The sequence below is a fragment of the Rhinoderma darwinii genome, chromosome 1 (genome assembly GCF_050947455.1).
Source record: "Rhinoderma darwinii isolate aRhiDar2 chromosome 1, aRhiDar2.hap1, whole genome shotgun sequence".
NCBI lineage: Eukaryota > Metazoa > Chordata > Amphibia > Anura > Rhinodermatidae > Rhinoderma > Rhinoderma darwinii.
This window is the reverse complement of record NC_134687.1, coordinates 661,080,346-661,106,369: the sequence shown is the minus strand read 5'-3', so window position 1 is coordinate 661,106,369 and position 26,024 is coordinate 661,080,346. Positions and strand designations below refer to the sequence as shown.

Sequence of the window (26,024 nt, the reverse complement as noted above, 5' to 3'; positions counted from 1 at the left end):
CCCTCTCCGGAGCCATAGACATCCATAACCTTTCTGAAGACCTCAGAGCGCTCTGGATCTCGGCATGGTGATACCACATTTCACCAACAAAGAGGAAACCAAACATTAGAGGTTTAAATAAGACACGTTTGGTTGGATTCATGCATGCAGTTTTTTAGCCAAATCCAAGAGTGTATTAATAAGAAATGGGAAATATGCATGAAGGACTTATACTTCTATTTCAGGCTGGATCCATTTATGGCTTTGAGGTGCAGTTTTTCATGTTGTTTTTTTTTTTTTTTGAGTCAAACTCCAGTTCACAAATAGCAGTTCTGTTTGAGAAATGTCTGCGGCTGTCTCATTTATTTGAATGGTGATTTAAGAATCCATGTTCGTGCTGCAGAAACAACCCCACTCAGATGTATGAAACGGTTTTCAGTTTCAGAAATTTCTGCTGCAAATCTGCATGAAGAGAATCTACCGAGGGTAAGAACAGACAGAGAGGCAGCTGCAACCACCCACATAGGTGACGAATGGACACATGATTTAGCAGGTAAATACTGTGGTATTACCAGAAAAATTGTGTGGCCTTTCACCAACGCATATTGGCGTGATTTCAGGTGCCACACCGAATTCTAATTCTAGGTCTTTAAGGTAGCGATACATACACTTATGACATTTACTTTTATGGAAAAAAAAAACATTATCTGTGAATTTTTATTTTATCTAATTGCAAAGTTAATTTGTTAGTGTTTTTTGTTCAATTCCATGATCTTCATCTTTTTATACTGTTTTAATGAAAGTCAAATATAAAAATGTCCATTATGTTAAAAACAGGAAGTTTACATTGTCCTTACGGTCAGTTTGGATTCTCCTGCAGTTTGGGGGAATTTATGAATACAATAATAAGAAGCAAAGTTCATGGTGACAATTCAGCTTCTCTGCTTTGTAAGTAAACAAGGCTCTTCTTTTCTTCCATATATCCACAATACTTTTCCTTCATTGATCCCGGTCACAGTTGACCCCCCGGCAAATATAATTTGGGTGCTTGGTAGATCCCGGCTAATTCCACCCAAAAAAATAACAAACACTTAGTTCCAAACTTTATTTTTGAAAAATATATTGCGCATATAGTACATCAAAATGGCTTCTCCCCTGTGTGGTTTCTCTGATGAGCCCTTAGCTTGTCTTCAGTAGTATAACATTTCCCACATTCTGAACATGAATATGGCTTCTCTCCTGTGTGACTTCTCTCATGTCTAACAAGATTTGATTTTTGTGCAAAACATTTCCCACATTCTGAACATGAATACAGCTTCTCTCCTGTGTGACTACTCTCATGTGTAACAAGATGTGATTTATCTGTAAAACATTTCCCACATTCTGGACATGAATACGGCTTCTCTCCTGTGTGACTTCTCTCATGTCTAACAAGATGTGATTTTTGTGTAAAACATTTCCCACATTCTGAACATGAATATGGCTTCTCCCCTGTGTGACTTCTCTCATGGATAACAAGATGTAATTTGTATGTAAAACATTTCCCACATTCTGTACATGAATACGGCTTCTCCCCTGTGTGACTTCTCTCATGTGTAACAAGATGTGATTTTTGTGTAAAACATTTCCCACATTCTGAACATGAATACGGCTTCTCTCCTGTGTGAATTCTCTCATGTGTAACAAGATCTGATTTAACGGCAAAACATTTCCCACATTCTGAACATGAATATGGCTTCTCTCCTGTGTGACTTCTCTCATGTCTAAAAAGACTTGAATTATCTATAAAACATTTCCCACATTCTGAACATGAATACGGCTTCTCTTCTGTGTGACTTCTCGCATGAATAACAAGACATGATTTAACGGCAAAACATTTCCCACATTCTGAACATGAATACGGCTTCTCTCCTGTGTGACTTCTCTCATGTCTAACAAGACTTGATTTATCTGTAAAACATTTCTTACATTCTGAACATGAATACGGCTTCTCTCCTGTGTGAATTCTCTTATGTCTAACAAGATGTGATTTATGTGTAAGACATTTCCCACATTCTAAACATGAATATGTCTCCTCCCCTGTGTGACTTCTCATATGTCTAAAAAGACTTGAATTATCTGTAAAATATTTCCCACATTCTGAACATGAAAATGGATTATCTACTGCGTGAACTCTCTCATGTCTAACAAGAGTTGATTTTTTTGTAAAACATTTCCCACATTCTGAACATGAATATGGCTTCTCTCCTGTGTGACTTCTCTCATGTATAACAAGACTTGATTTATCTGTAAAACATTTCCTACATTCTGAACATGAATATGGCTTCTCTCCTGTGTGAATTCTCTCATGTCTAACAAGACGCGATTTATGTGTAAGACATTTCCCACATTCTAAACAGGAGTATGGCTCCTCCCCTATGTGAGTTCTCATATGTCTAAAAAGACTTGAATTATCTGTAAAACATTTCCCACTTTCTGAACATGAATATGGATTATCTACTGCGTGAAATCTCCCATGTCTAACAAGATTTGATTGATTTGTAAAACATTTCCCACATTCTGAACATGAATATGGCTTCTCACCTGTGTGAATTCTCTCATGTGTCACAAGACTTGATTTAACTGCGATACATTTCCTACATTCTGAACATGAATATGGCTTCTCTCCTGTGTGCATTCTCTCATGTATAACAAGATTTGATGTATATTTAAAACATTTCCCACATTCTGAACATGAATATGGCTTCTCGCCTGTGTGAATTCTTCTGTTTGTAAAATAAGCTGAGCATTTTGTGAACTGTTCACCACATCGAAACCTTTTACCCCCTTTCTGAGCTGTACTTGTGGTAACAACAATCTGTGGTTGGTCAGGAGAAGATTCCTCATGATTGGGGGTATTATATAACAGATTTGTACAGTGAAGTCCCGGATGTACATGAATAGTAATCAGGTTTTCTCCTGAAGCCTGCTGCATGATATCTTTATCTTCTACTTTATAATTGAACAATAACGTGAAGCTTCCCTCAGAATTCGTAGTGGGATTTTCTGTTAGGATTAAAAATATATTGTGTGATTTTGTTACAAAACACAAAAGTTGACAAATTGCTAACATTTATATTAGGCTGTAAACACACATGCAGTGTTTTGAGCCAAAGCCAGAAGTGGATAAGGCAGGAAGGAGAAGTTTAAGCCATAACTTTTGAATCCACTTCTGGCTACAGCTCAAAAACCTGCCTCAAAAACTGTGTGCGCGATTCTAGCCTTATAATGTCTTGTATAACACTCTAAAATATATTGTTGACAAAGTCCAGGATTCTGGTCTACAACCTATCCTCCACTTTTATCACATAATGCTTGACTTTTTGAAAATCACAGAACCTTGTCTGGCAATGATGTCTGCCCTCTGCCGACACAGTTGGCCCTTTAAAGGGGTTTTTGCACGTTCCTACAACTGATGAACTATCCATCGGATAGGTCATCAGTACATGATCTGTGTTGGGTGCGACACCCGGACCCCGCACGGATCAGCCGCTCCGGTTTCCTGTGGGCACCGGATGTTATGGCACACAATGCTATGTACAGAGCCGGTAGCAGTTGGCTCCATACATAGCATAGTGGCCGTGCTGCTGAACTGCTGCTCTGCTCCTATTCACTTGAATAGGAGCAGAGTTGTAGTACTGCAGGTCGGCCGCTATTCCGTGGTAGGGGCCACCTGGCCAAGTGGTGTTTTTTAATTACTATGTACAATGTTTTGAAAAGTATTTCTAGAATTCAAATAATAAATGAATGCAAATTATTTAATATTCCAAAAAGTGGCGGTTAAGTTTCTGGAATCTTTTCTCTCTCTTTTTTTTTTTTTTTTTTTTACTAATTTTGCTTTTTCCTGTAATGGCACCGTGCAGGATATCTACTGCATTTTTTGGGATTTCTATTAGATACGGTGTAAACCATTTTTTAGTCTATTCTACGTGTTAGTTCTGTCAGACAACATAACGACAGTAGGTAATTTATGGCATCAGGGAGCGCAAGACATGCTTCCCTTCAATTGGTATCCACAGAGATTTTTCAGTGGGCGGAACATCAGCTCTGGTCCCTGTCGGCCACACATCTGAAGGGTTCAGAAAAATGTCAGGCAGATTTTCTGAGCAGGAAGGATTTAAATCCAGGGAAATGGTGTCTAAAGGAAAGTGTCTTTCAATCATTAATCCTCAGGGGAAGGTATTCCAGACATAGACCTACTGTATTTGCAACACATCAGAACAAGAAGGTAAAGAACTTTTTCTCTCTAAATCCCCGGGACAACCCCCTTGAAGTGGACGACCTATCCCAGGTCTGTAAATTCAATCTGGCCTATGCATTTCTTCCAATTCCTCTTCTTCCGAGGGTATTGCAGAAAATTCTGTCTGGAAAGACAAAAATAATTTTGATCGCTCCATGCTGACCAAAGAGAAGTTGGTTCGGTCTGTTGAAAGATTCTTCCCAGATCCCAGAACCTACTGTCCCAGGGTCCAATATTCCATCAGGATGTGCTAGATATTCAGCTTGCAGCCTGGATCCTGAAAAGTTCATCCTACTAAACAAGGGCTTGTCGGGGGAAGCAATTAAGGCACTAAAATATAGTTATAAAAGAGGTGACCTTCAAAATCTTCTTCAAAATATGGAAGACCTATGTTTCCTGGTGTGGAGAACAAATTCCAGACCCAATGAAACCAAATATACCTAGTATTCTAGATTTTCTTCAGGCAGGCCAAACAAGACAAGGCCTTAGACCAAGTACCCTTAAAGTTCAGGTTTCAGCACTAAGTGCAATATTTGATACAAATCTAGCTGATCATAGATGGATAAGGAGGTTCATGAACGCAGCTTCTAGGTTAAACCCAAAGTTACTAACCTGTTCCTTCCATAGGATTTAAATACAGTCCTGGAAGGTCTTACTAAATCTCCATTTGAACCATTACAACATTAAGACCGAACCTGGAAGATAGTATTCCTAGTAGCAATTACTTCAGCCAGGCGAGTGAGTGAACTCCAGGCCTTGTCTATACGACAACCCTACTTAAGAATTCTAGACGACAGAAGTCTTTAAATTAGATCCATAATTTTTACCCAGTAGTAAAAAAGTAGTAGTACCAGACTTCCGTAAATCCCAGGACATTATACTGCCTTAATTCTGCCAGAATACAAAAAACAAATGAGAGGAAGACTTCCACCCACTAGATATTAGAAGAGTCCTTCTGGAGTACATAAAAGTGACGGAGCCATGGCGAAAGTATACGAACCTATTTGTTCAAGGAATAAATAAAGGTAAAAAAGTGGCTAGAAATACAACTTCAAGATGGATTAAAAATGCCATTTGCGAGGCCTATAAGATTCAGGGAAAGATAGTACATCACACTTAAAAGCTCACTCTACCCGATCCATTTCAGTTTCTTGGGCCGAAAGAGCGAACGCTTCGATAGAGCAGATTGGCAGACCTGCTACCTGGACAAGTCTTCACACTTTTACAAGACATTACCACCTCGATCTAGGTTCAAACTCTGAACTAGCATTTGGGAGAAAGGTTCTCCATGCGGTAGTCCCTCTCTAAAACATTTAATTTGGTATTTTCCTGTGGTGCTCTCATGGAGGTGAAGGGAGAAAAGTGGAATTAGTCTTACCGGTAATACGGTTCCTACGAATCCTCCATGACAGCACTGAGTCGTCCCCCCCCCCCCCTAGTTACTAATAATTCTTCTTGAACATCAGATAGGTGATCGAGTAGTTACTTATAAAACACTGGTGAAGGAAGGGTGTTAGGGGCTTTTAACCTCTCGTGTTTTCCTGTCCCTATTAGGACCAATAGGCAACTTCTGTGGTGCTGTCATGGAGGATTTGTAGAAACCGTGTTACTGGTAAGACTAATTCTTATTTTTAGATGGTGGGCTTTCCAAATAGGGAGGATTTATTTTGGGACAGGTTGTACAGCATATTGTTTCCGGACCGTGAAACAAATTTTACCCTTAATGATTTTTGTTAATTTATTTGTGGGTGATCAAGTCCTGGAATTAATTGGAGGAAACTGGAGCTCAAACTGGCTAAAATAATGCGAGGGAGGTCTGGTAAGGAACGAAGGCCATAACAGGGATGGAAAACAAACAAAGGATAGTCGATATGGATGAGGAAAAATTAAATGAACTGAATGTTTATTTTAACAGATTTTCAAATGTTGGGGGTGGTATAGTGGATCTTATGATTAATAGAGATGGATGTGGTACATAGGTTTTCATTGTGTCAGCGGACGATGTGAGAGAACAGTTAAAAAACTAAGTGTAAGGAAGGCGCCAGGCCCGGATAGGATTAGTACTAGGGTACTAAAAACTTGTGCTGATGCATTGTGTGAAATTACAGCGGATTTATATAACTGGAGTTTGATGATGGAAAAAGTGCCGAAGGTATGGAAAACATCATGTATAGTCCCAATTCCTAAAATAGCGAAACCGTTGAGGGTGGGTGATTATCGACCGGTGGTATTAACTTCTCATATGATGAAGGTGTTTCAAAGGCTGATGTTGGGGTACCTTAAATCAGCTGTGGTAGAATACGGGGATCCTTTACAGTTTGCCTATAAACGTAGAATTGGGGTGGAGTTTTATATATTTTAAATAGGGCGTACTCTTTTTTGGAGGCGCAGGGGGTGATAGTGAGAGTCATGTTTTTTGATTTCTCTAGTGCTTTTAATTTGAGAAGGCCGGATCTAATGAAAAATTAATTGGAAGGAATGCAAATGAACCCTAGCGTGTCTAATTGGATATTTGATTATTTAAGGGGACGCCCCCTGTGTCTGCAGACTTGGGAATGTACATCGAGGATAGACATAAGTGATATTGGAGCACCACAGGGGACTGTTTTATCGCCGTTTTTATTTGCGCTACATACGTCAGATTTTATGTACAATACTGGAAGTTATCATCTGCAGAAATTCTGTGATGATTCTGTAATTATGGGGGCAGTAAAGGGGGACTGTGATAAAGAATATAGGGATGTGATATCTGAATTTGTTAAATGGAGTGTGGATAATGGGTTGGAATTAAATATTTGGAAAACAAAAGAAATGATTATTGATTTACGCAGGAAAAAAGAGATAGTGGTGCCGGTGTCCATTCCAAATCAGGAAGTGGAGAGAGTTACATCGTACAAATATTTGGGTATATATCTGGACCAGAAATTGGATTGGATCGAGAATACAGAAAAGGTGTACAAAAAGGCAATGAGCCGGTTGTATTTTTTACGTAATTTGCGCTCGTTTAATGTGTGTGATAAAATTATATTAATGTTTTATAACTCTATGGTCGCTAGCGTTATATTTTATGGTGCTGTCTGTTGGAGAGGTAACATTAGAGAAACTGAAAATAATAAATTGAAGGAGGTGATCAAAAAGGGAAAAGCGATCATGGTTAGTGAGGTGCCTTTATTTGAGGAGGTATTAAATAGAAGGTTATTAAGGAAGATTAGTGCAATTAAATTAGAGACAGACATGATATAAAATATATGTATTTATATATCACAATTTTTTTCTTTTGACTATTCTTATGACTATTTCCTGCCACACAAAACTGCTATTTCCATTCATATTTGTAATGCCCATGGCCGCGGGCCGTCAGGCTCCCTAATCTCGAGACGCCTGCAGCCATGGAACTGTGAGCGATGGTCCCCATCTCCACCTCAGGAGACGCCAGCGCTCACTTCCGCTTCTCCCGGCCGGGTCCCGTAGGGTGCGAGCACACGCTTGTGCGCGCTCTTAAAGGGCCAGCGCGGGCACCTGAAATTAAGTACTGTAAAAGCCCATGAGCCCTGGACTATAAGAGGGGTCCAGCCCCTTCCTCCCTTGCCTGAGCCTTGTTGTCGTTACCCTAGTCTGTCTAAGCAAATGGTCTCCTAAGTGTTTTCCAGTTCCCAGGGTTTCCTGTTCATGCTACTTGTAACCTGTATCCCGTGCTATCCAAGTCAAGTACCGCGTTGAGCTGAAGTCGTGCTATGATGTATACCACGCCTGTCCTGCTATACCACGCCTGGCGCCTGCCTGCTGCCTAGTCCCAGCCGAGCCTGTCTTGCTACTGTCTGAGCTACCACAGGTACACTATATGAACTATAGACTGTGACCTGTATCCTGTTGGCCAGCTGCCATACCGTCAAGGCGGTACGGTCCAGTGGGTCCACGTACCCAACGTGACAATATTACTGTACGGTGATACGTGCGTGATCTTTTTTTATTTGGATGATCTCTAATAATCGAGCTGCTTCTTATCAATGCACTGTGGGCTTTATTACAGATTTGTTTGGGTTTTTGATATATCCTTACACCCGACAATGCTTCAAGAAAAATAGTGACATTATTTTGGGGACTAGTGATCCTTTACTGTTCCTATAGATGGTTTTGGACACTATTCCTTTATATATTTAGTAGGTGAAGGGTTGTATTGTGCACATAGCGGTTCCTACCTTGCCGGACAGGTGCCTGTCAGGGTGTACCACGTCACTTGGCACGTACGCCCTTTATATAGGGATAAATGGCACTAAAGAGACGTTGTAGGACAAGTTACTATAAAAAATAACTTGTCATTATAGCCCTATAGGTGTTTTATATCTTGTGAACAAACTCGAGTTTGCCACAGAGTTGGATACATTTTCTTCCATTTTTTTTACATATTGCCCTTCACTTCAGTACAGATTATTTTTGCAGGTATAATTTATTATATATAAGACCAGAATACTGTTCACAACGACATCAGAATGACACAAATGTGGGACAACTACTTTGTTAGCAGACATAATCATATGGACAGTCAAATGCATTTTTAGGCACATGCCTCCTTTATGAGAAGATAGCGTCGCCTTTCGTCTGTATGGCCCCCAAAGATTAGAATGCAACATTTTTCTAACACAGAAACCGATTTACAGATCTCCCATTTAATATGAAAACTTATTAAAAACATTGTAGCATCCATGGCTCTGCTCTGCTGTGTCCCGTAGGGTGCGCGCGAGCTCGTGCCTGCTCTTAAAGGTCTAGCGCGCGCACATGAAAACAATCATCATCATAAACTTACATGATTTCCTGGACTATCAGAAGGACTTTGCCCTTCTGATCCTTGCCTGAACGTTGTTTGTCGCATCCTGGTTTGTCTAAGCAAATGGTCTCCTAGTGTTTTCCAGTTCCCAGTGTTCCCTGTTCCTGTATCCTATATCCCGTGCTATCCTGGTCAAGTGCTGTGCTGAGCTGTAGTCGTGCTGTGCTGTATCTACGCCTGTCCTGCTACTCTGCGCCTGACGTCTACCTGCTGCCTGGTCCCAGCCGAGCCTGCCTTGCTACTGTTCGATCTGCCACAGGTACCCTATACGAACTATAGACTGTGACTTGCGCCCTGCTTGGCAGCTGCCATACCGCCCAGGCGGTACGGCCCAGTGGGTCCACGAACCCGACATGACTGTACGCTCAGGCCATGAACCCCGCTGGTCGATCCAAGACCATGACGATGCCACAAGAGATGCGGGCGGATATGCTAGACCTCCGGTCTCGACAGGACCAACTCCTCCAGGCCTTGAACATTCTCGCACGTCAGCAGGAGGCACAAGCTGCCATTCCTCCGACTACACCGCCTGGCAGTGTTGATCCTCATTTTTCTTTGCCACTTCCTGACCGCTATGATGGAGATGCAGGTACCTGTCGTGGATTTTTGAACCAGTGCGTGATCCACTTCAGCCTATATTCAAGGGCATTTTCGTCTGATGACACAAGGGTCGCTTTCATCATCTCTCTTCTTACTGGCAAGGCCATTGCATGGGCGAATCCTATCTGGGAGAGACAAGGACCAGAGACCCATGACTTCCAGGGGTTCCTCCGGACATTTCCCATGGTGTTTGAGGAGTCTGGACGAGTCTCCTCTGACGCGGCTTCCTTTCTGAACCTACGCCAAGGAGACATCTCCGTGGGCGAGGACGCCATCCACTTCCGCACCCTGTCGGGAGAACTGTTGTGGAACAATGAGGCCCTGGTGGCTAAATTCTGGCATGGACTGTCTCCTTAACTTAAGGACGAACTTGCCGCTCGAGATCTGTCTACCCTGGATGACCTCATCCTTCTGGCCGCCCTGATTGATAGAAGGCTCCGAGAACGGCTCCAAGAGGTTCGTCGGAAGGAGGTCTTCCTAGTCCGGTCTCTACGTTGCAGCAACCCTTGCTGTCCTCAGATGCCGAAACTCCTAAGTATGTGAGAAGGGACCAATGTAAGCTATCTACCCAAGAGAGACAACGCAGACGCACTTTGGGACTCTGTCTTTATTGCGGCCTCGGAGGCCATCCCGTGCGTCTGTATCCTCAAAAGCACCAAAGACTAGGGTTGGTAGGAGAGACAACCTTGGGCAAAGAAGGACTCCCGTCTAAATTGTCCATACCCGTGACCATAGTGTCCGGTGAGAAAACGCATCAGGTCTCTGCGTATTTGGACTCTGGATCCGCTGCTAATTTTATTTGTAGAGACCTGGTGGATCTGGTCCAATTACCCACTACCCCTCTGGAGAGACCGTTGATGGTAGAATTGTTAAATGGACTACCTCTGCCAGACCCAGTTATAGCTGTGGCCAAGCCGCTGAGGCTCCAAGTGGGAGCTCTCCACTCCGAGCTGCTATCGTTCTATGTCCTGTCCAAGGCCGTTAAGCCCGTGCTGCTGGGCCTGCCTTGGCTCCGACTACATGCCCCAGTCCTGGAATGGAACTCTGGAGAAGTTTTCCAGTGGGGTCCCGAGTGTCACAGCCGTTGCCTGGTTCAGATTAGTTCGGCTCAGTCTCCTCTGCCTCTGTCATTGGCAGGATTGCCTGGTCATTATGCTGCATTTTTGGACGTCTTCAGCAAGAGGGAGGCGGAGACGCTGCCCCCGCACCGGGCGTATGACTGTCCTATCGAGCAGATTCCTGGTGCATCCCTTCCCCGTGGTAGGGTATATCCTCTCTCCTTGCCAGAGATTCTGTCCAAGTCTGCCTATGTTAAGGAGAACTTGGAGAGGGGCTTCATATGGAAGTCTTCCTCCCCGGTAGGAGTCGGGTTCTTCTTCATTAAAAAGAAGGATGGCTCCCTGCGTCCTTGTATTGACTACCAGGGTTTCAACCAGATCACGGTGACAAATAAGTATCCGTTGCCACTGATCACAGAACAGTTTGATCGTATACGTGGTGCCAAGATTTTTTCCACACTAGACCTGCGTGGGGCTTACAACCTAATCCGGATTCGCCGGGGTGACGAATGGAAGACTGCATTTAACACCCGTGATGGACACTATGAATATATAGTAATGCCCTTCAGCCTGTGTAATTCTTGCGCGGTCTTCCAAGAGTTGATTAATGACATTTTCCGTGACCTCCTCTAGGTTTGTGTTGTAGTCTATCTTGATGACATCTTGATTTTTCCTCCAGATCCTATGACACATCATAGACAATTGTCCGTCAAGTTTTGCTGCGCTTAAGGGAGAATCGTCTGTACGCCAAGTTGGAGAAGTGGGTGTTTGAAAAAGATGCTCCACACTTCCTGGGCTACATTGTTTCGAATAGATGTCTCAAGATGGATCCTGAAAAGGTAAAGTCTGTCCTGGAATAGCCACGCCCTCAAGGCTTGAGGGCCATACAGCGCTTTCTGGGATTTGCCAATTTTTACAGACAGTTTATTCCAAACTTCTCCTCCCTGACTTGTCCTATCTCTAACCTCACTAACAAGGGCATGAACGCCAAGGTGTGGACTCCTGAGGCAGAGTCCGCATTCCATAGCCTGAAGAGTTCCTTCACGTCAGCCTCTATCCTCCATCATCCAGATGTTTCTCTACAGTTCTTGTTGGAGGTGTTCCAGAGAGGTTCCATGGGCAAGTCAATGGTATGTGGATATTTCTCTAAGCTCTTCTTTTCCGCAGAATGCAACTACTCGATTGGGGATTGGGAGTTACTGGCCATCAAATTGGCTCTGGAAGAGTGAAGACATCTACTAGAGGGCACACATTATCCCATCCTGATTTTTACGGACCACAAGAACCTCACCTATCTCCAGACGGCCCAACGGCTGAACCCTCGTCAGGCTAGGTGGTCGCTGTTCTTTACCAGGTTCCAGTTTGAGCTCCATTATCGCCCGGCCGACAAAAATGTGAGGGCCGATGCCTTGCCCAGGTCTTTCGAGACAGAAGACACCTTGGAGATACCACAGAACATTATTGATCCATCTTGCATTGTCTCTATCAATCCCTTGCAAGTTGGGGACATTCCTCCAGGGAAGACTTTTGTGCGCCTGGCTGACAGAGGGAGAATCCTCCGCTGGGGACACTCCTCTACACTAGCAGGTCAGGCGGGGACCCGTAAGACCCGGGATCTTATTGCCCGTCATTTCTGGTGGCCCACGCTGCCCAAGGACATTATTGACTTTGTTTCTTCCTGCTCAGTGTGTGCAGCTAACAAGGTCGCTCACTCCAGACTTATTGGCCTGCACCAACCATTGCTTGTGCCTGATGCCCCCTGGCAGCATATAGCTATGGACTTTATCACTGACCTGCCGCTGTCTTCTGAATGCAGTACTGTTTGGGTGGTGGTGGATCGATTTTCGAAGATGGCCCACGTCGTTCCTCTGACCGGTCTTCCTTCTGCTCCTCAACTTGCCAAGCTTTTCATCCAACGCATCTTCGGCCTGATCGGGGGGTTCAGTTCAACTCGAAGTTCTGGAGAGCCCTCTGCCGACTCCTAGGTGTAAAGTTGGACTTTTCCTCGGCCTACCATCCTCAGTCCAATGGTCAGGTCGAGAGGATCAATCAGATCTTGGAGAACTACCTACGCCACTTTATCTCCAAGCAGCATGATGACTGGGTGCAGTTGCTCCTGTGGGCTGAATTCTCCTACAATAATCACACCAGTGAGTCCACAAGGAATACACCGTTCTTTATATTCTATGGCCAACACCCATGTTTTAGGTACTTTCTTAAGATCTGGCAGCACACTTTATCTTCCATCCTGCTGGTGGTCGACCGCATGAAACGGAAGGCGGACACAAAGAGAAGAGAACCTCCTCAGTTTCTTCCTGGCACAAAAGGTCTGGCTGTCCTCCAGGAATATTCGACTGAGGGTGCCATCATACAAATTTGCTCCCAGGTTCCTCGGACCCTTCGAGATCTTGCAGCAGATCAACCCTGTCGCCTACACGCTTCGGCTGCCTCCTACCCTCAGGATCCCCAACTCCTTCCATGTCCCTCTCCTGAAACCGGTGGTTCTGAACCGCTTTACAAAGACTCATAGCCCTGCAGTTGCCTCCAGCGGCCCTTTAGACACCTTAGTGGTTAAGGAGATCTTGAACACCAAGAAAGTGAGAGGAAAGACTATGTACAGTGAAGGAAATAAGTATTTGATCCCTTGCTGATTTTGTAAGTTTGCCCACTGTCAAAGACATGAACAGTCTAGAATTTTTAGGCTAAGTTAATTTTACCAGTGAGAGATAGATTATATTAAAAAAAAATAAAAGAAAATCACATTGTCAAAATTATATATATTTATTTGCATTGTGCACAGAGAAATAAGTATTTGATCCCTTTGGCAAACAAGACTTAATACTTGGTGGCAAAACCCTTGTTGGCAAGCACAGCAGTCAGACGTTTTTTGTAGTTGATGATGAGGTTTGCACACATGTTAGATGGAATTTTGGCCCACTCCTCTTTGCAGATCATGTGTAAATCATTAAGATTTCGAGGCTGTCGCTTGGCAACTCGGATCTTCAGCTCCCTCCATAAGTTTTCGATGGGATTAAGGTCTGGAGACTGGCTAGGCCACTCCATGACCTTAATGTGCTTCATTTTGTGCCACTCCTTTGTTGCCTTGGCTGTATGTTTCGGGTTATTGTCATGCTTGAAGACCCAGCCACGAGCCATTTTTAATGTCCTGGTGGAGGGAAGGAGGTTGTCACTCAGGATTTGACGGTACATGGCTCCATCCATTCTCCCATTGATGCGGTGAAGTAGTCCTGTGCCCTTAGCAGAGAAACACCCGCAAAACATAATGTTTCCACCTCCATGCTTGACAGTGGGGACGGTGTTATTTGGGTCATAGGCAGCATTTCTCTTCCTCCAAACACAGTGAGTTGAGTTAAAGGAACAGTGTCACCACAATTTTTTTTTTAATATGTTAAAGATGTTAGTGCTTTATTAAAAACGTTTATATTTATTTGTGTGTTTGTGTTTTACTTTTTCTTATTTTTACACTTTTTCTTCCCTATGGGGCCTGCCATTTTTTTTCCATTTCTGTATGTGTCGATTAACGACACATACAGACATGGAATACGGCAGCCACAGTTCCATAGGGACTGCGAACGGGTCCCGTCCCATCCACTTCTGTGTACGCCGTCTGTGTGGGAACTGCGCATGCAACTCCCACACATTCCAATTTGAAATGCGAGCCGTCCGGCGACATTTTCCTGTGCACCGGAAGTCGCGGCCGGACAGTAAGATTACTACTTCCGGTCGCGGCTTCCGGACTTGTGCACTTGGACCAGCGGCAGCAGACGGAGCGGACGGGCCGGAGGGAGCCGCGGCGGCAGGAGCAGGTAAGAGATTTCTATGTATGTTCGTGTTTGTGTGTGTTTACTACTGTATGTAAACATACTACACTGTGTGTTAGCTCAAAAAATGGCGACACAGAGTGTAGGAGGTTAGACCGTTCAAACCCCTCGTTTATCCCGGCACTAGCCAGGATAAAGGAGGGGGGGATTCTCAGAGCTCACTAGAGCGAGTGCTTTTTTCCCAATTTTGCAGCAAAAACCAATGTGGTTGCTTTACCACATGCAATGCTGCAATTTTGGGAATAGCTCCATCTAGTGACCAGCAATGGGAAATATTATAAATTAGAATCAAATTTATAATATTTCCTGACTCGTGAAAAAAATAAAAAAAATTTGAACAATGTTTAATCACCTACACACTAAATGTTTAATTAAAAAAAAAAAAACATGTTTTGCTGGCAACACATTCCCTTTAATGAAAAATTCCTACAGAAGGTGTACATAGCACAAGGGAAAAAGCTTTTTCTTATCCAAGTCATTGTGAGATTGTTTTTTGGGAACACATTGTACTTTATATTAGTGGTAGATTTTGCTCCATACATTCTGTGTTACATAGTTAATAAGGATGAAAAAAGACACAAGTCCATAAAGTGCAACCTATAATCCGACCGTGTTGATCCAGAGGCAGACAAAACCCCCATGAGGTGGATGACAATTGTCTCATTACCGGAAAACTCCTCCCCGAATCCAAATCTGGAAATCATAATAAATCCCTGGATCACCGTCCCATCTCCAGAATAAAGTACCTATAATTTGTAATATTAAAGAGAACCTCCGGTTATACGGATGTTATATAGAAAACTATTATACTGCCGGAGTGTGCCGATAATAGTCTTTCTAAATGACTTGTATTATCATGTTTACTTCTAACTAGAGCACGGACTGCCCATAGTCCACGCTGCCAGCTGCCCATAACTCTGCATTAGGAGCGTCCTGCTCGTCTCCATCCCTCCCGTATCCAGAACAGCCGCCAGCGCTGCACAATGTAATGTAACCTCTAACACAATGTTATGAGAATGAGGAGCCGGAAGCACGAAGGAATCTAAGGTGATGTGAAAAGAGCCGAAATTGTGGAGCTCCTACATTATATGGCATTATACACACGTGTATATGTACTGCACATGACTGTATTAAGAACTTCAGCATGGCCGCCTGTCCAGCCTGTACCCACAGTAATGCCAAACATGTGTGTGTATATATATATATATATATATATATATATATATATATATATATATAAATATATATCTGTATGTTCTTACTTTGTGATGTGCCCGGCCGGTAGTTCTCCGTCATGACCTCCTCGTACAGATCCTTGTGTCCTTCTAGATACTCCCACTCCTCCATGGAGAAATAGACAGTGACATCCTGACATCTTATAGGAACCTGACACACACAATGATACAGTCATCACCCAGACACCTCCAGTGCTGTTACTGTAGAATTTCCTAGAATTTCCCAGCAGTGTCACCTCTCCAGTCAGCAGTTCAGTCATCTTGTAGATCAGTTCTAAGATCTTCTTCTCATGTATCCGGGAGTGAGGAGGAGGCTCTGTGATGGGGCTCTGACTACTGCTCCATCCTCCTGACTCATGGATGATGGGAGTCGTACAGTCACCCGATGTCTTCTTCACTATTGTGTACTCCTGTGTATGGAGAGAGACACTTAGAGAACTGAACACAGTATTCCTCCCTCAGTAGAGAGAGGGAGATTGTGACCCCGCTGTATAGACCTCTAGTGACCCCCACACCTGTAATACTGGAGACCTCACCTACAAAAAGACATTGAGAAAATAGAACGAGGCCAAAACTAAAAAGGAAATAATATTGGGGGAGACTAGATGGACCATGTGCTCTCCTCCTGCCGTCATCTTCTATGTTTCTATATAGATGTCATCCTGATCCTCCTGGTTCCTTGTCATTCTCATTGCTCTACAACATTACTATTGCTGCATTGGTGACATGACACATAACTGACCATATTGGTGACTGATCTTCAGCTTTTCTCCTGTTGGCTTCTTGACGTCACTTGGAAGGTCTGGACGCTGTTATACAGGACACTGGATTCTTCCTATTACTTCCTATTATGTATTGTCCCTTCCCTATGTGTGACTTGTTCTATAATGTAGAAACGTTTACCTCTCCGCTCAACAGGTAGATGATCTCCAAGGTGAAGTCTAATATACTTCTGCTCATATCATTCCTGTCCTTGTCCATCCTTGGTGGGTCACTCAGGAGAAGGAACTTTGTGGAGGAGAAGATGAGAAAACTGGAGGAACTGGATGATCTAGTACTGCAGACATCTTCATGAAGAAAGGAGAAGATGGAAATCATACAGGGGACAACATCATGTGTGACATACAGAACCTCACTTATTCATCATTGAGAGAAACATCTTCTCAGAGCCGTCGCCACATGGAATAAAGGGGTATTCTCAACAGGGACAATTCTCCCCAGGATTTGCCAGAAATGTCTGATAGATGCAGCGCCACCTCTGCGCGTGCTCGGCTGTTTCTGGAACCCCTATACAAGTGAATGGAGAGAGTCGTGCACATGTGTTGTCACCTCTCCATTCATTCTCCACCTGGATGTAGTCATCAGCTCACCAGGCGGGTCGGGGACCCCCGTTCTCCAAATAGAGGTGGGACCCCCACATATCAGACATTTATGACATATCTCTCCAGGTGTGAAAAATAAAATGAAGACATTCCCCCCCCCAGACAATGAAGACCTGACTCCTGACAACCTGACACATGGTGGATACCGGGGAGACATTGCTGACATCTCACAAGACGTGGTGCACACTATGCAGTCAGTGTTTGATATGAACTGTGAGGTTCTGCAGCAGCTGAGGTGGCATTATATATAAAGGGAACATGCAGTGTGATCACTTATCATCATGTTATAGCGCAGGTGGAGCGGAGCAGAGTGATACATTGTTTAATGGGATAAGATTCACTATAAACTTGTATTTTACTCATTTAACCCCTTCCAGCACAGGATATTTACCGCTCAGGAGTTGTTCACATGACATAGGGAAGACCGGACAACTGCTGCAAAGGCCAGAGACCTGAGAGAACTGCGATTACGTACGTTTATCCCCTTAGGTGCCTCAGTCACTATTGACGGAAGCAACAAAGTGTTTGGGAGGGGGCTCCTCTGTAAGATCTTCCTCACCTTCAGATTGTGGAGTAATGATAAGTTGTCAATTTCAATTGTGAACAGAAAAAATATATATATATTTATAATAAAAAAATTAGTAAGGTGAAGTTTTTATCACCCCAAAAGTCATGTCCGTACTTATAAATGATGATATTTTACGACTTCTTTCAGCGTGAAGTATAAGGAGCTCAGAAACATTATTGTAAAGTGTCTTCCAATTTGCGGTCAGGACTGGATGACATTATTCGGGATGGTGTACAAGTTATTCCAGAGAGACCCCAACACGAGGACAACGTCTCCCCCGGAGTTTATGTGAGAGTGAAATACGGAGTCATACTTGTCTCACCACTTAAGGTTAATTCCACCGTGGTCATAAAAAGCCGATCCTGGAATTATAACAAAGCTACAAATAGTTCTTCGTCTTGTACAGATAACGGGGTGTCACTAGTAAGACAGATATAGATTATAACACATCACGTCATTTATCTCATCCGCGCTCTACAATGTCAGGTTCAATATGTCAGTTGTACAACATTAATGGTGCGAATACATAAACCTCTTCTAGATAGTAACAAGAAAGACGCCAGTAATCCATCAGTCATGTCCAAAGGCGGCCATCCCCATGACAACACTGAATGCGGGGAGAGAAGTATAGAGCTGGTTTACAGGCCGAGCCCACTCCACACGATGCAAGTAGGACTGGTCAATTTTGCCAAAGAACAAAATCTAGCGGATTTTCAACCCTATAGACAATTTTCAATTTAAATCTCGGTTTTCTTATTTTTAGGCGTAATTAAGGAATTACTGTGCATTGTATTTCCCTTATATAAAAAATACCAAGACACAATTCTTTTCCATAAGGAAATTGCAGGCACAGCTATTTCATAATATATACTGATTATCAGGATTGTCCCTGGTGCTATGTGTGATCACTTATATAATATACACTGATTATCAGGATTGTCCCCTAGGTGATATGTGTGATCACTTATATAATATATACTAATTATCAGGATTGTCCATTAGGTGCTATGTGTGATCACTTGTATAATATATACTGATTATCAGGATTGTCCCTGCTGCTATGTGTGATCACTTATATAATATATACTGATTATCAGGATTGTCCCCTAGGTGCTATGTGTGATCACTTATATAATATATATTGATTATCAGGATTGTCCCCTAGGTGCTATGTGTGATCACTTATATAATATACAGTGATTATCAGTATTGTCCCTGGTGCTATGTGTGATCACTTATATAATATATACTGATTATCAGGATTGTTCCCTAGGTGCTATGTGTGATCACTTATATAATATATACTGATTATCAGGATTGTCCCTTAGGTGCTATGTGTGATCACATATAATATATACTGATTATCAGGATTGTCCCTGAGGTGCTATGTGTGATCACTTATATAATATATACTGATTATCAGGATTGTCCCTTAGGTGCTATGTGTGATCACATATAATATATACTGATTATCAGGATTGTCCCTTAGGTGCTATGTGTGATCACTTATATAATATAAAGCGATTATCAGGATTGTCCCTTAGGTGCTATGTGTGATCACTTATATAATATATGCTGATTATCAGGATTGTCCTTGGTGCTATGTGTGATCACTTATATAATATATGCTGATCATAAGGATTGTCCCTTAGGTGCTATGTATGATCACTTAAATAATATACACTGATTATCAGGATTGTCCCTGGTGCTATGCATGATCACTTATATAATATACACTGAAATTCAGGATTGTCCCTTAGGTGCTATGTGTGATCACTTATATAATATATACTGATTATCAGGATTGTCCCTTAGGTGCTATGTGTGTTCACTTATATAATATATACTGATCATCAGGATTGTCCCCTAGGTGATATGTGTGATCACTTAAATAATATACACTGATTATCAGGATTGTTCCTGGTGCTATGCATGATCACTTATATAATATACACTGATTATCAGGATTGTCCCTTAGGTGCTATGTGTCATCACTTATATAATATATACTGGTTATCAGGATTGTCCCTTAGGTGCTATGTGTGATCACTTACATAATATACACTGATTATCAGGATTGTACCCTAGGTGCGAAGTGTGATCACTTATATAATATATACTGATTATCAGGATTGTCCCTTAGGTGCTATGTGTGTTCACTTATATAATATATACTGATTATCAGGATTGTCCCCTAGGTGCGATGTGTGATCACTTATATAATATATACTGATTATCAGGAATGTCCCTTACGTGCTATGTGTGATCACTTATATAATATATACTGATTATCAGGATTGTCCCTTAGGTGATATGTGTGATCACTTATATAATATATACTAATTATCAGGATTGTCCCTTAGGTGATATGTGTGATCACTTATATAATATACACTGATTATCAGGATTGTCCCTGGTGCTATGTGTGATCACTTATATAATATACACTGATTATCAGGATTGTCCCCTAGGTGCGAAGTGTGATCACTTATATAATATATACTGATTATCAGGATTGTCCCCTAGGTGCGAAGTGTGATCACTTATATAATATATACTGATTATCAGGATTGTCCCCTAGGTGCGAAGTGTGATCACTTATATAATATATACTGATTATCAGGATTGTCCCCTAGGTGCGAAGTGTGATCACTTATATAATATATACTGATTATCAGGATTGTCCCCTAGGTGCGAAGTGTGATCACTTAGATAATATATACTGATTATCAGGATTGTACCCTAGGTGCGAAGTGTGATCACTTATATAATATATACTGATTATCAGGATTGTCCCCTAGGTGCGAAGTGTGATCACTTATATAATATATACTGATTATCAGGATTGTCCCTTAGCTGCTACATGTGATCACTTATCTAATATATACTGATTATCAGGATTGCCCCTTAGGTGATATGTGTGATCACTTATATAATATATACTGATTATCAGGATTGTCCCCTAGGTGCGAAATGTGATCACTTATATAATATATACTGATTATCAGAATTGTCCCCTAGGTGCGAAGTGTGATCACTTATATAATATATACTGATTATCAGGCTTGTCCCCTAGGTGCGAAGTGTGATCACTTATATAATATATACTGATTATCAGGATTGTCCCTTAGTGTATATTATAAGTGATCACACATATCACCTAAGGGACAATCCTCATAATCAGTATATATTATATAAGTGATCACACATAGCACCTAAGGGACAATCCTGATAATCAGTGTATATTATATGTGATCACACATAGCACCTGATTATCAGGATTGTCCCTGAGGTGCTATGTGTGATCACTTATATCATATATACTGATTATCAGGATTGTCCCCTAGGTGCGAAGTGTGATCACTTATATAATATACACTGATTATCAGAATTGTCCCCTAGGTGCTATGTGTGATCACTTATATAATATACACTGATTATCAGGATCGTCCCTTAGGTGATATGTGTGATCACTTCTATAATATATACTGATTATCAGGATTGTCCCTGGTGCTATGTGTGATAACTTATATAATATATACTGATTATCAGAATTGTCCCTTAGGTGCGAAGTGTGATCACTTATATAATATACACTGATTATCAGGATTGTCCCTTAGGTGCTATGTACATGAAGGTAGTGAAAAAAAAAGGAGAAGGAGGATCCTATAGGGCGCTGCTGCGTGGCTGTAGTAGAGAGTCAATGATAATAGGAAATGTATAATAATTATTTATTGAACATTTAATGGCTACGCGTTTCAACACTGAACTAGTGTCTTCCTCAGGCCGTTAAAAACATATACAGAGGGGTTACTTATATACCTATAGATATTAAACAAACAGGAAGGAAATAAGGGTCACAAGTGGGAGAGGTCAAGAAGTTAATTAAAACTTCATGAATAACAGCTGTATCAAAAGGCTATCTTAGAAGAAATCGTTAACACATAAAACCTGCACAGGGGAAAGGAAAAAACGGGAACCACACCCGTATTGATTTCATAGAAAAAATGAATAAATGAATACATAAATACACAAACAAAATAATGAGTCCATCAAACACAACATTTAGAATAGTGTGTAAACAAATATACATATAAAAATGACATTAAAAACAAGGAATCAATTACATTAAATTTATAATAAATTGACAAAAAAAATATATGTATATATGCGTGTATGTTAATACAGTGAATGTTTTTTGTCCCTGATATTAAAACATTATTGTTAGATGATATAAAAAGTAAAAGAAATAGAATGTATAAAAATATATTAAAACCATCAGATGTATAAAACGGGTGTACAAAAACGCAAAGTGTCACTGGTAGCCAAATCGGCTTGACATACGATTTTACAATCGGAAAAAAAAACAATAATGGTTATCTATTACTATGTGGCAAACGAAAAATTAGAAACTGTAGATATGAAAAGAATTTGATATGTGTATATAAAAGATAAAAAAATATTTAAAGAAGAACTAAAAATTAAAAAGCCGCAGTGGTTTGATAATGAGGACAGTTCACATTACTAACCCTATTAATAGCATGCAAAACGACCTTCAACGTAAATCATTGGTCATTAAATGTTTGAAATACTGCTGCAAAAATATCATTGTCATTTACGCAGCAGCAATTTGTAATGTCAAACAAGAGCGCTAAAATGTGCCGTATTTAGACGACACTTAGAAATGTCAATGTTGTCTAGGTGGCAAACAGCAATGAGAAGTGCCAATATTCTATTAGTAACAAAATCTCAAAAGGCTATTAGCGGAGTGCAAAATATTAGTAAGTAGATATTTAGGAGTAAACAGATGTAACTATGAGCAACAGAGGAAAATTATTGGGTTATTAAAAAATGATAATAGTATAATACATAATATATGGACAAGTAAATATCAAATAGTAAAAAATTGCCTAAAATTTATATATAAAAAAAGAAAAAGAGAATAAATAAATGTCACTTAGTGTGCCGTGTTTAAACGGCGCTTATGGATGTCTTGTATGGTCTAGGTAACCACCCATGATGGAAAGTGACAGTAGTAATAATAATAATGTATTAATTAACAAAGTCACAGAGGGCAATTAATGAAAGCAAAATATTAGTAAAATAGTTACTTAAGGGCAAACAAACAGTAAATTTTGAGTAGCCAGAAAGAATTAACGGGTTATTAGAATAGTATGTGATATTATCTCCGTAGTCAAGCAACCAAGAAGATCGTCAACAATATTAACTCATGAAAATCATTAAAATCATTAGGACAAGTGTTCAAATTCAAAAGGGGCACATTCAAAGGGTCAACGTTATATGTATTCATGTAGACCAAATATGTATAAAAAAATTTATATCAAATCAATTAGTTTTTTATCCCGTAATAATAAGATTAAATATAAATATCTATATAGAAAAAATGTATATGAAAAAAATATATATATGAAAAAAATGTATATGAAAAAAATGTGGCAAATAAGGACATTAATAAATTGAACAAAACATTATTCGATAAAATTCTATATAAGTTGATAGGTCAATAGGACATCAGTCCAAGGAAGATTCTGAAATATCATTAAGACCTCGTGGATTCAATGTCTGTAACTTAAAAATCCAATAGTTTTCCCTTTGTTTCAATTTATAAAATCTATTGGGAACATCACATGAAATGTGTTCAATAGGGATAATATTTAGTGTGTCAAACTGTCTGTTGTGAAAAGAGGCACAATGTCGGGAAAGACTGTGTTTGGGAAAACCTGTGTTAACGTTGAATCTATGGTTATTCATTCTGGTACGTAGGCATTGCGTTGCCCTGCCAACATATTGCAGGTGGCAAGGACATTCAATCAAGTATACTACATAAGAACTGCCGCAATTGAGAAAAGTTTTAATTTTAAAAGATTCATTTGTGACTGTAGATGTAAAAGTGGTTTGTCTATGAAAGATGTTATTACAACGCAAACATCGTGGGTGGCCACATTTAAATGAGCCACAAATAGTAGGGAACATTTTAAAGCTTGGTAGTTTGGATTTACGTACTCTGCTGGGCGCAAGAATGTTTCTCAAAGTCTGTGCTCGTCTAAATGTAATTTTTGGCATATCTGATAGATCGTTAACCAAATGAGGATCACTTTTTAAAATATTCCAATGTTTGGATAAAATAGTTCTAATAGTTTTGTTCTCACTGTTAAAAGTCGTAATGAAATTGGTATTTCTATAGGTAGACTCAGTTTTCTTACGGATATGGTTAATACAAAGCTCTTGAAACAGCTTAGCCGCTTTGCGCCGTGCTCCCTTAATCAGATTAATAGGGAAATTCTTTTCCTTAAATCTCTTTTCAAGGACCTTGCATTCTCTATTAAAATCACTATCCTTAGTGCAATTTTTCCTTACCCTTCGGAATTGTCCGAAGGGCACATTTTTAATCCAAGGAGGACAATGTGCGCTTCTAAAATCTAAATAACTATTAACATCAACTGACTTAAAATGTGTTTTGGTGTTGAAAAGATGGTTAATTATGTCATAACAAATTGTCAGATCTAAAAAGTCAATTGATGTTACGGAAAAAGTGTGTGTAAAAGATAATCCGAAATTATTATCATTTAAAATCTCCATAAATTTGAGAGCCCCATTCTTATCACCTTTCCATATAAAAAAGAGATCATCTATGTAACGTTTGTACAATAAAATGTTTTCTTTAAAAGGGTGGTCTCCATAAATATATTCTTCTTCGAAGGCTCCCATGTATAAATTCGCACATGCTGGTGCAAAGCGTGTGCCCATGGCGCAACCCTTAATTTGATTAAAAAACTAATTCCCAAAGGTAAAAAGGTTGTGTGTCAGAATAAATTTAATACAATTGCTTAAAAAATTAGCCTGCGCTGTTGGAATGAAAGTGCTAGTTGCTAAAACGGAATTAATTACTTCTAGGCCCTTGTCATGTGGAATATTACTGTAAAGGGCATTCACGTCAGCTGTCAAGAAATGTATTGGAAATGTGTCTAGATCTGTTTTCAGATTAAGTAATTCTCTTATTAACTGATCAGAATCTTTTAAATATGAGGGTAAGTTATGCACAAAAGGTTGTAAATGCAAATCTACAAAGTGGGAAAGATTACTTGTTAATGAACCGATTCCAGAGATGATAGGGCGTCCAGGGGGATTAGTAGGAGATTTGTGGATTTTCGGAAGGTGATAGATAAACGGTATGTTAGGAAAGGGAACATGTAAAAACCTTTTTTCTTTTTTTGTGAGTAACCCATTACTATCAGCTGTATCTATTAGAACTTTATATTCATGTATGTATGATGTTAAAGGATTAAAAGATAATTTATGATAAAAAGTGTTATCGATTAAAATGAGTGAAGTTTCATTCAGATATTTACTCTTGTCTTGAATCACAATACCGCCCCCTTTATCTGCGGGGCGGATTACGATGTCTATATTGTTACGTAATGATTTAACAGCCCTTCTCTCATGTTGTGTAAGATTATCTGATAGAATGCGGGGATTATCCAATATTCTAAAATCATTACCCACCAGAGTGGAAAAGGTATCAATAAAAGAACCTTGGTGGTGTAATGGATAAAAATCTGATTTTGGACGCACATCTACTGGAACAAATACAGAAGTGGTATCAATCATATTCGGATCAATAATATTGGAAGGTAATGAGTGAGATTTTAAAATTGAAAAATGCCTCATTAGTGTCAGTTTTCTAACGAACCTGTTAAGGTCCATAAAAAGTTCAAAAGAATCTGCTGATGTAGTAGGGCAAAAAGAGAGACCTTTGTTCAATAGACTTTCTTCGTGTATATCTAAATTATAAGATGATAAATTGAATATTTTTATAGTTTGGTGCAATTTCTCTTTGTGTTGAGTGATACAGATTGATTTATGTCGTTTCTTTCCGCCTCTTCGTCCTCTGTATCTGTATCTAGTTTTCTTTTTGTTGAGATACGTTGGATTTTCGGAAAGAAGTGAGTGATGGACTGGGCTTTGGGGCTCATGAGATAGGGAATCAGCAATTCTTGGCTGGTCACTACAGGAGTAAGAGGTGACATTATCAGCTGGGAAGGGAGCCCTAAAAAAGAGACCGTAGAGTGAGTAATATCCGAGGAGGAGGTGGGATAATCCGATTTAGGGTAAGTAGTTACGCACCTTTGTTCTTCATAATGAGAAAAAACTTGACTATTACAAGAATTAATTAACAATGGGTCTTTTAATGATAAAGATTTGGACAGGGGCGAGACTGAGAGAGAAGAGGTGTCG

The 26,024-nt window shown here is 40.5% G+C and overlaps 2 protein-coding genes across 2 annotated transcripts in view; one reads left to right on the top strand and one right to left on the bottom strand.

The window, feature by feature from the left end:
* Nucleotides 1-26,024, top strand: part of LOC142708287 (uncharacterized) — a 235,374-nt gene that overhangs the window by 71,835 nt on the left and 137,515 nt on the right. The gene's annotated exons all lie outside the window — the stretch shown is intronic.
* The window catches only part of LOC142664333 (uncharacterized), a 78,401-nt gene continuing 53,113 nt past the window's right edge, over nucleotides 737-26,024 (bottom strand). Inside the window, exons 4-7 of the mRNA XM_075843379.1 lie at nucleotides 16,722-16,885; nucleotides 16,055-16,228; nucleotides 15,846-15,969; nucleotides 737-3,024 (exon numbers count right to left, since the gene is read on the bottom strand). Coding sequence (XP_075699494.1) covers nucleotides 1,118-3,024; nucleotides 15,846-15,969; nucleotides 16,055-16,228; nucleotides 16,722-16,799 — 2,283 coding nt within the window. The 5' untranslated portion in view covers nucleotides 16,800-16,885 and the 3' untranslated portion in view covers nucleotides 737-1,117. The remainder of the gene's footprint in view (nucleotides 3,025-15,845; nucleotides 15,970-16,054; nucleotides 16,229-16,721; nucleotides 16,886-26,024) is intronic.